The 10,283-nt window shown below is 36.2% G+C and overlaps 1 protein-coding gene across 1 annotated transcript; it reads left to right on the top strand.

Annotated features, from left to right (window-relative positions):
* Positions 1–5,523: 5,523 nt before the first annotated feature.
* On the top strand, positions 5,524–10,283 carry LOC108992828 (probable inactive leucine-rich repeat receptor-like protein kinase At3g03770). The gene is made up of 8 exons (XM_018967532.2): positions 5,524–6,011; positions 6,181–7,604; positions 7,963–8,096; positions 8,464–8,707; positions 9,015–9,226; positions 9,304–9,329; positions 9,490–9,601; positions 9,851–10,283. The coding sequence occupies exons 2-8, from the start codon at positions 6,254–6,256 to the stop codon at positions 10,088–10,090; spliced, it is 2,319 nt and encodes a 772-aa protein (XP_018823077.1). The 5' UTR covers positions 5,524–6,011; positions 6,181–6,253; the 3' UTR covers positions 10,091–10,283.

Below are 10,283 nucleotides of genomic sequence, written 5' to 3'. Positions count from 1 at the left end.
CAATGTGATTTATGGGTAGATGTGCAAGCCACGGAGCTAAGGTTAAGTTCTCAGTATGAAATATTTTATGAAAAACTTTTTGTTAAGTATGTTTATGTTATGATGAGTTTCTTAGTGAGTCATCAACTCGTTTGAGTTGTTTTATGTTTTTAAACCACCTCAGGTTATAATATTTATGAAGGTAGAGCTATAGGATGAAACTTAGTCCAGGGAGGCATGACAATGGCCTAGATCATGTATAGAGATTTTAAATTATGATTTATATGGCATTGACTTTGAGAAATTTTAATAAATGTTTTTGCGCACTTTCATTTATAATTTCAGTATTTTAATATAAAACAACTCTGTTTATTATAAGGAATCTTTATACCTGACGCTTCATTCAGAATAAAAGAAAATATTTTTAAGTAAATGTCAGTAGTAGCACTCCGGCTCCCATGATTTTCTGAAAAAACAAATGTCTTTCTTTACTGTGGAGAGCGGGGTGTTACACCAGTGCTTTGGAACTCCTAGAAAGTGAATCATGGCTCGAAGGTGTAAGTCTCTGGTGATGGTGCATTTTATTTGTTAATAGCAGACAGTGGAGAGTCGAGTTGTCCGAGTTGGCTTAGCTTGCAGACAGCTCCTAGTGGGAACTTCTAGTGGTAGAATACTAATGTTACCTACTTTTCTTTTAGTTCATCTGCAACTTTAATTTTTGACTTGTTCATGCCTGTACTTGTTCTCATCTATAAGGCAGCAATTGCAATGCTATACTGCAGTATCTAAGAATTTCAATCAATCCCAACAAATGCCTCTCAATATTAGTTGTCTACCAGCTTCAATATACATTGGCAAATCCCAACAACACGAGGTCAATTGTTTTAATTGGCTGAACAAATGAGGAGATAACCTTTCAAAATCATTGACATTCTTTGGGCTTTGTTCTTTTCACTCAACCACCAATATATATACGTCTCATTTCTCATATCCTCTGCTCTGATCCTTTCCATTGAAATCTTGAGACATATACTTCCTTTAATATATCTAGTTGCATTAAGGGCTAGTTTGGTTACACAAAAGGGAGGCGCTAGGAACCGGACGAGTGAGAATTCTTGTTTTACACCCACTAATAGACACATGACACATAGGGATTATAGCAAAATGAGTAATAGAATTGCATGTAGGCTATTCCTCACAAAATCATCTTCTTCCCAGATCTCTTTTTTCCCCTCTCTCCTACCCACCACTCTCTCTCTCTCCTTCGAAGGTAGGTATCTCAACCCCTCTCTCTCTCTCTATCAAGCCCGAAAGAAAAAGAAAATAATTTCTGTCAACTTCCAGTCCTCTGTTAAGCACAACAATTGAAGAAATATTTTTTTTATTTTGGAGAAACATGAAAATATTTCTGGGCATTAATATATCACTTTAACAATTGAAGAAATATTTTTTTGGGTATTATTCCATGTCCAAATTCGAAGCAATCATACTACTTACTTTTTCCTTTTTCTTCTCAAATATAAAAATATTATCTCTGAGAGGGAGAAGGGAGTGAGGGGGAAATGGGAGAGAAGAGGGGAGAGCTCGGGGGAGATAGGGAAACTGAAATAGAAGGAAAGATCCCCTCAACTCACGCCCACCACAACACGTATAAATCTCATTCGTGTTTAAATTTTGTTGGAGGGTGTAAAATGCCAAAGGACACCTAATCCGGTTTGAAGTTTTTTCCTACACAAAATTAAATTATCTCATCTTATCTCATATAATCATTAAAACTTTCTCAAATTTCTGAACAAAATATAATAAATAATTCAACTTTTTTAAATCTCAAAATAAAAGTAATATTCAAAAATTATATTATAATAATATTTTATTCAACTTTTAACAAAATATCTCATCTCATCTCATATGAACTGCGTAACCGAACGAGATCTTATGCATGCTTCTTTTTGTTTCTGTATAGCTAGGCATGGTTGCTAGAGCACAAAAAACTCGTCAACTGTAAAGGTGGCTTGCATCCGGTGAGACTTCGGCTCTGCAAGTACAAAAGCTTCATTTTTGGATTTTTAAAGATTTTGTCATAAATCAGAATGCAGAAAGCCGCACCAAGTCTGAGAGGAGGCAGTATATTAGCAATAATCTGGAAACAACATTATTCCAGTCAAAGGTCAAAGATTATTATTTTTATTTTTTTTTGAAAAAGAAAAAGGTCAAAGATTATGGAGGAACCTCAAAGAGCTGAATGTCCCAAACTTATCTTTCATAAGATATGATTAACCGCTTAATGTTGAGGTACAGTACATGGCATGTTATTGAACTCCTAATGTTGGTCTACATGAGTATTAAGATTTGGAAGGTTACTGTATTCTGCAAGTGTTTGCAGCGAAAATTCTTAACAGAGTCTTAGTTCATAACGAAGCTTCTTGTTGCTATATTCTGTCTAGAGTTGGTATTTCTAGTTGTTGTTGCTGCTGCTGCTTCTGCTATTAGTGGTCCACTTTTGCAAGTGTGAACCAGATGGATAAGGATTCTTTCCATATCCTATGTAAAAGATCTTTTATGATAATCAATCTCAACGGTAGGTCCTTTCTCCTTTATTCTATGTTGCTGCCATAAAAGCAGAGGCAAGTTGTCATCCTTCCTCTAGGATATCATATGTGTTAATAATACTGAATTGAATGAATTATTTGATGAAAGACATTCCATACTGTTAAAAGATGAAACCAGGAAATGGTTGGCCCCATCTTTGTACTAAAGGGTCACTTTAGATGTGAGAGCCTATATCTTAAAAGGGTATGCTTTTTCAAACTCATTCCATTTCCTTACTTATTATATATCTTAAATGCGTTTTTTGACACCAGCAATCCTAATATGGGTCTCAAAGTCTAAATGCCCAAATATGAATAGAGATCCCGATTAATTGTCGACCAAATTATTTGGTTCAAGTTTGGAGAGAAATAGACATATCACGTGGGTCCCTGAGCATTTGATTCTATCTTATAGAATTGTTTTAATACTGTGGATTCTATATAAATATTTAATATTGTGTCCATCTCTCACGGACAAGAATGAGAAAATGATTTCATATGTTGAAAGTTCAAACATGATGGTTATATAATGGGCAGTTCCTTCAAGGTCTAAGGTTCAACACCTCATGGGTACAAACAATCATTTGGAGCTATACTCTTAGTGAAAAGTCAGCGATTTAACTAATTCTGTGTAGGAAAACTTTCAAAGATACGGTGTATGAAACTGAGGTTTACTCTACAGGGTGGATCCAAAGAGCCCTACCTTGGAGAGATCTCCCGACATTAAGAAAAAAATATAATAGACAGGGGAGCGTCAATATGATGGTAGATGGTGAAAGTGTCTTGCCCATTTATTGTTGTTCTTTGTGGATCCCTAATTGCATGGCCTACACCAGTCATTTCCTTTATATATTCTGGTGCTTTCTTCTTTTCTCAATTTTATCTTCAATCATTAATCTTTTTACAAAGCCGGAATCACTCCGTTTAAAGGCAATCATATCCAAATAATATAGATGACAGGTTATCAATAGTATCTCATACGCTACCTTATTGGTTCCCATAGTCAGTGTCAAACACTCACACCTTAGAGTGTTGAGTTTTACAATTAAAGAAAAATGGCATTGAAGTTGTGCAGGACCACTTGGGTTTGAATCCTGACCTGACATGTGCTCTGGCGCTACTATGCACCAGATGATGTCCCTTTGAAAGTGCTCTTATTACCACATGCAGTGTCTTTAAACCAAAAAATCATGAAAGAATATATTACATATCAAGGGATTCAATCTTGATGAAACTTCAATGATCAATCATTATGAAAGAATTTCTGGGCAAGGCCTAGGGTTCTGATATTTTTCATAATGGCTTTACCTGTTCTGTTTGGTCTCTTTCCCAAAGGGATCTCTAAATCTTGGTCCCAAATGCAGAACAATCAAAATGAATGATCCAGATCAGTTTAAGCCAGGCAGAAGAAGATATTCTCAAGTGATGCTGAGCTTGAGCTTAATGCGTGTGCTTATTAAGATCCACAAATTCATGTTTCAGTAGTTTGGCTTGGCCCTTGGTTGTGAGTCGTGACCTTCCTAAATAATGCCACTTCTGTTGATAGCTGCCTTCTTGGAGGATATAATGGCGTCCAGGATATAATGGTTGCCAATGCCCAAAGAGGATATTTTATTAAAAAGCATTGCTACGACTGTAAAGATATTTTATCTTATTTACTATATCAAGTTACGTCAATTTATGAGTTTATTTTTATGAAATTCTTTTAAAGTTAGAACATTTTTTTTAGAAGATAAGTTTAGAATTTTTTTTTAAACCCTTCAATGATTCAATCTGTACACCAAGCATATATATATATATATTTTACAAGAAATTCAAATACTCTATTGTCTTGGCAATCCTTTCTTTCTTTATTTCGTTTTTTTTTTTTTTTTGCAAGTATTGTCTCTGCAATCCACAATTTATTTTTTCCAAATCGACGACAAGCAAAAACACATGCTCAAATAGTTATATATGTAAGAAAAGGACATTTGTAGTGGACACCCCTTCATCTCTTCTTGGGGGTTATGAGGTGGCTCTTAAGCCACTTCATGAGGCTTGATGGCTGGTTCTTAATGTCCAGTCAGGGGGTTACACTAGATAGGCTATTTACATAGTCTCTCCCCCCTCTTTAGAGAAAACATTTGAAAAAATAAACTCTCTTAAATGATTTTTTCTAGTCACGGTATCTAGGTTGTGAAACGTGTAAGTGTTGTTCTGAGATTATCACGTAGCACACTCCACCATCGATGTGATCGTGGATGAACAATGATGTTGGAGAATCCGTAAAATAACCACACTAGATCCAAGATATTTTCTGTGAGGTAATATCGCTTCCACTGTGTATTCTGATATAATATTTCTAACATATATGAAACCCATTTTTATGCTCCCACCTCCAAGAGATTTTTTTTTTTTTTTTTTTTAATTATTTGGAAGAAAAATAAGGTAAATAAATAAATAAGTCGACGACAAGGTCAAGGTCAGTATTAAGAGCCCTTGTGCTGAGCCATTGAAGTCTACGACAAGGAACATGCAGGGTGACAGATTTGACGATGTTTTAATGCTTGGCGCTGTAATCAGTAGAGCGATACCCCCCGTTTGCTTTTTTTTTTTCAAAAGAAAATAATAATTCTTGAACAAGTTAAGGGGAGCTGTGGATCATCAAAGTTATATGAATATATTAGATCTAAAAACTAATAAAAAAAATTATAAACTAAGAAAATAAAAAAATATTCTACTGAAATTTAATCATTTAAATAGATATATTATTTCCTATTTAATAATATTAGCTCAACTATATGCTATTTAATTTTTATTTAATAATATAGTAAAATTAATGAACCAAACTAAACAAATCACTACTCAGAAATGATATATTACAAAATGCTTGCACGTGTAGTACTTACTACTAGTGTCTAGTAATACAACTGATATCCGATAGGGGTCGATGCTAAAGAGAGAGGGAGAGATTAAGAGCTTGCAATCTCCAAAGAAAAGACGCCATGTGGAATCACTGAATGCAATAAATCAAGCTACCCCATCTCAAAGCTTTGATAAAAGAAGAATGGATTTATTTATTTATTCATTGTTTACTGTTTCCTGGGCAGCATGGATCAAAGAATTTATTACAAGCAGTACCCTGTAGTTGTTGGCATACATTCATTTCACAGAGAGAGAGAGAGAGAGAGGAATACCACTTTCACATATCATTCACACAGAATTTATGTCCGTTGGACATAATTTCCTTCTTGGGTCTTTCTCTTCTAGTCATCTTCCTAAAAGCGTCCAACATAAACTCATTTCCTTAGTTCTGTTTGTCAATCTAGGATTTCAGTCTCTGTTTCACTCTGTTTCTCCTTCTTAATTTCTTGGAGCTTGCACTTTTTTTATTTTTTTTTGCAACCGCTGTGAAACTAGCTCAGCAATACAATATTCGGCAAATCTTGTTTTGGAGATTGTGAGGTAAAGTTGGCAGCTCTTATATATGTTTTACTTTATTGGGTGTTCTTCCAAATTGTAGAAAATCCAATATTTCAATATCAACTGCCACAGCTATGCTTGGTCTTTGCAAGGCCAGTCTCCCTTTCACTGATAATTTCTTTTTTCCTGATTCATGCTTATTAAATGACAGGTTATACGGGGTTATCTTATTCTGCTGTTTCTGACACCATGAAGCATTGACAAGAGGAGTAGAATTTTTCAAAATGGGGTGGTGTGATACGTTTTTGCTTTTCTGGTTTACATGGAGTTTCTTTGTTCTGGGTACAAATCAATTGCAGCCCTCTCAAACCCAAGTGCTTCTCCAACTTAGAAAGCAGTTTGAGTACCCACCACAATTGGAGATTTGGAATGATCATACCAAAGATTTTTGCCTTTTATCTTCATCAAAAGTAAACATCACATGCCAAGACAATTTTGTAACTGAGCTCCGAATTATGGGTGATAAGCTTGCAAAAGTAAGCGGCTTTAATGGGTTTGCAATTCCCAATCAAACCTTGTCGGAGAGCTTCTCTGTGGATTCTTTTGTGGCCACCCTGGCGAGGCTAACCAGCTTGAGAGTTCTTAGTCTGGTATCTTTGGGCATTTGGGGTCCATTTCCGGACAAAATTCATCGATTCTCTTCTTCACTTGAATATCTTGATTTGAGTTCAAATTTTCTTTTTGGTTCGGTTCCTCCGAAGATTTCTACAATGGTGAAGCTTCAAACTCTTAAACTGGACGATAACTTCTTCAATACTACCGTCCCCACTTGGTTTGATTCATTATCTAATCTGATAGTTCTAAGCTTGAGGAACAACCAGTTTAAAGGTCCCTTTCCATCTTCAATTCTGAGTATCACTACTCTCACTAATCTTATCATGTCTAGCAATGACATTTCTGGGGAATTACCAAGTCTCAGTACCTTGAGTAGCCTACGCGTGCTGGATTTAAGTGCAAACAAATTGCATTCTGTGCTAACTGATATGCCGGAAGGATTGGAATTGGCTTTCCTAAGTAATAACTCCTTCTTCGGAAACATTCCTAGGCAATATGGCCGATTAAGTCGGCTTCAACACCTTGACATGTCACTCAATGTGCTTGGGGGGCTACCTCCTGCTGCACTTTTCTCTTTACCCAATATTAGCTATTTGAATATTGCATCAAACATGTTTAGTGGGATATTTCCAGACCACCTAAGCTGTGGTAGCAAACTTGAGTTCGTTGATATCTCTAACAATAGGTTAATGGGTGGACTGCCTTACTGCTTGAGCGCCAACTCAGAGAATAGAGTGGTTAAGATTGATGGGAATTGCTTATCCATTGACATGAGGCATCAACATGCAGAACCATATTGTGAGGAAGTCAACGTGAATAAACAATCCAAAGGCAAAAATGCTGGAATTTTTGTGGGTGTAATTGTAGGAATCTTCGTGCTCGTGGTGCTTCTGGCTTTTGGCTCGCTTTTCTTGTGGAGAACGTATTGTCCCCGGGGGTTATCGGAGCAGCATGTGTTGCAGAAAGCACTGAAAGATAGCTCGGCAGCTGGGTTCTCCTCTGAGCTTCTAGCAAATGCAAGTAGGTCCTCCACTAACAAGAATGTGAAAGTAAACTTTCCCTTTTAACGGCCACACTGCTATATATGACCATATAAATAACTAAATCTATATCTTCCTATCAGTTTTAGTTTTTTTGGAGTAGTTTCATATGATATCAGAACAGAGATGTTGAGTTCGAATCTTGACCCTACACTTTACCTCAATAATTAAATATTTCATGTGTTGGGTTCACTTATTAAATATGAAAACTCTTGGGACAAGTGATAGCTTCATGTTGCCTGAATCTGAAAGCTAAAAAAGGTTTTTATATGTGAATAAATGACATGATTTTGAAATTTGCTGAACATTTACAGTAAACCTCATTTCTTCTTGGTTAGGATTTGTTTCTGAAGCTGCAAAGTTAGGCATGCAAGGTCTCCCTGAGTGTCGGTCTTTTACTTTAGAAGAGTTAAAAGAAGCTACAAACAACTTTGATAACTCTGCCTTTATGGGAGAAGGATCGTGTGGAAAGGTACCGTATAAAACTTCTGACTTTGTATAAAAGATGATGAAATATACAGTAAAGATTACTACGATCATATGGATTTGATCAAGTTTTGAATAATTACAACTATAGTGAGTTTGGTAAAGGAAGCTACATATGATGACATTATGTTCCACAGCACAAGTATTTCGCCGCTTCAAGAAGATTGTCGTTATTCTTGGTTCATCATCAGGAATTGAGATGTGAGTGACCACTCACAGACACAGATGAGCATCTTAATTGAGCTTATTTTGCTCATTATGAATGTTGAATGTGGCAGAAATCGAACCAACCATCTAAGCTTTTATATCTCTCACACTAGATCCTTTCCAACTCTCTTCCCTTTGTCTTGCAGCTTTACAGAGGAAGATTAGGGAATGGGACCCTAGTTGTTATTAGGTGTCTGCCTTGGTCAAAGAAGTATTCAATTCGAAATCTGAAACTCAGGTTGGATTTGCTAGCAAAGCTTCGTTACCCACATTTGGTTGGCCTTTTGGGGCACAGTGTTGATGTTAGTGGAACAGATGATTGCAGTGTGAATAATGTCTTCCTCATATCTGAATATATGTCCGGTGGGAGTTTTCGTACTTATCTTGCAGGTAACTTGATATCTAGTGTCAAACCATTGAATGCTTATAACTTATAAGATGTTATGTGTTTGCTGTCCATTTTGTGGATTTACTGCTGGTAAATGTCCTTCAAATTGCATTCCATTCTTCTTGTGAAATATCTCAGTCATCAACTAATTCAAGAGGCCTCAAACAAAGATAACACTGCTCTTGTTTTTAACAAAAAAAGGGGAATATGAACTATAATTTCAGTGGGATTCGGCCTTCCCATATATTTCATTAGTGGCATAGACTTGTGCTTTATATTCTAAATATAGCAGCTTTATTATATTTGCAGGGAATAGCTGCAGAAAGGTTTTCAATTGGTCAGAGAGATTGGCAGTTCTAATCAGTGTCGCCAAGGGTGTGCACTTCCTACATACTGGAGTTATTCCTGGTTTCTTCAATAACAGATTGAAGACAAATAATATCCTGCTCAATGAGCATTGGGTGGCAAAGTTGAGTGACTATGGAATGTCCATTATCTTGGAGGAAACTAACAAATTTGGGGTAGGGCTTGTTTTTATCTATCGATTGGTTAGCCTTTTAATAAAAAGTTGTTATTGACTAGTGCCCTTGGTTTGCAGGCAAAAGGAGAAGGTCATAAATCATGGTAAGGATTTTCCTTAATCAATCAATAACTAATGGAGCAAGCATTTTTTTCAGTTATTAAGTAATTTGCTAATTCATCAGCTCTATGAAATGTATCCTTACTGCTAGTTAATCACATTAGTCAGTTTTGGTTAACATTTTAACTATGTCCATGTCTTCAGGCAAATGACAAAATTAGAAGATGATGTTTATAGCTTCGGATTCATATTACTTGAGGCACTTGTTGGACCTTCCATATGTGCTAAAAGAGAGGAATTCTTGCTAAATGAGATGGTATGTACTGAATTCTGACTAACTTCAGAATATAAATGTGCATTGTCGAAAATCCTGAGAACTAACAAATCAGCTGTTCCAGTGCATATTTTCCCTATGGTTTTGTTGGTATAACCACTCCCACTACTTTATGGTGTGTTAACATGCTCCCAGAATTTTCTACACATGGGCACAAAATTGGTGGATAGTCTTTTCCCCATGGTTTTGATATATCCTTGAGTCTTGACACTAGATTTTTCATTTTTGCAGGCATCTTTGAACAGCCAGGATGGCCGGAAGCGTATAATTGATCCAATTGTGCAAACCACTTGCTCGCAGGAATCCTTATCGGCTGTGATTTCCATAATGAACAGATGTATTTCTCTCGAGTCATGTAGTCGTCCCTCTATTGAGGATGTCCTTTGGAACTTACAGTATGCATCTCAAATTCAGGCAACAACAGGTGATGGTGATCATAGATTCAACACTAGTACTGCATCACACCAATGATTTTTCTGCTTTTTATTTTATATTATTTTGTTTTTGTCGGCATGGAGGTGTGTTAAATATATTCCAAACTCTCGAGGCCATATGAAATGCCTCCACCTCCATCTGCGCCAACCTGATATGTGTTGTTTGATTTGCATTGCAGTAATTGTAATATAGAATCAGTTTACTATGTCGTCTTTGTAGTTTTCATCAA

Source organism: Juglans regia, chromosome 2, assembly GCF_001411555.2.
Source record: "Juglans regia cultivar Chandler chromosome 2, Walnut 2.0, whole genome shotgun sequence".
In the NCBI taxonomy this organism is placed as follows: domain Eukaryota; kingdom Viridiplantae; phylum Streptophyta; class Magnoliopsida; order Fagales; family Juglandaceae; genus Juglans; species Juglans regia.
Note: the sequence above shows the minus strand (reverse complement) of the source record. Positions and strands in the feature narration are given on the sequence as shown.

Coding starts and splice junctions, on each gene's coding strand:
- LOC108992828 (XM_018967532.2), top strand. CDS start 6,254: ATGGGGTGGTGTGATACGTTTTTGCTTTTCTGGTTTACATGGAGTTTC. Junction 7,605..7,962: donor TGAGCTTCTAGCAAATGCAA/GTAGGTCCTCCA, acceptor CTTCTTGGTTAG/GATTTGTTTCTGAAGCTGCA. Junction 9,227..9,303: donor AGGAAACTAACAAATTTGGG/GTAGGGCTTGTT, acceptor CTTGGTTTGCAG/GCAAAAGGAGAAGGTCATAA.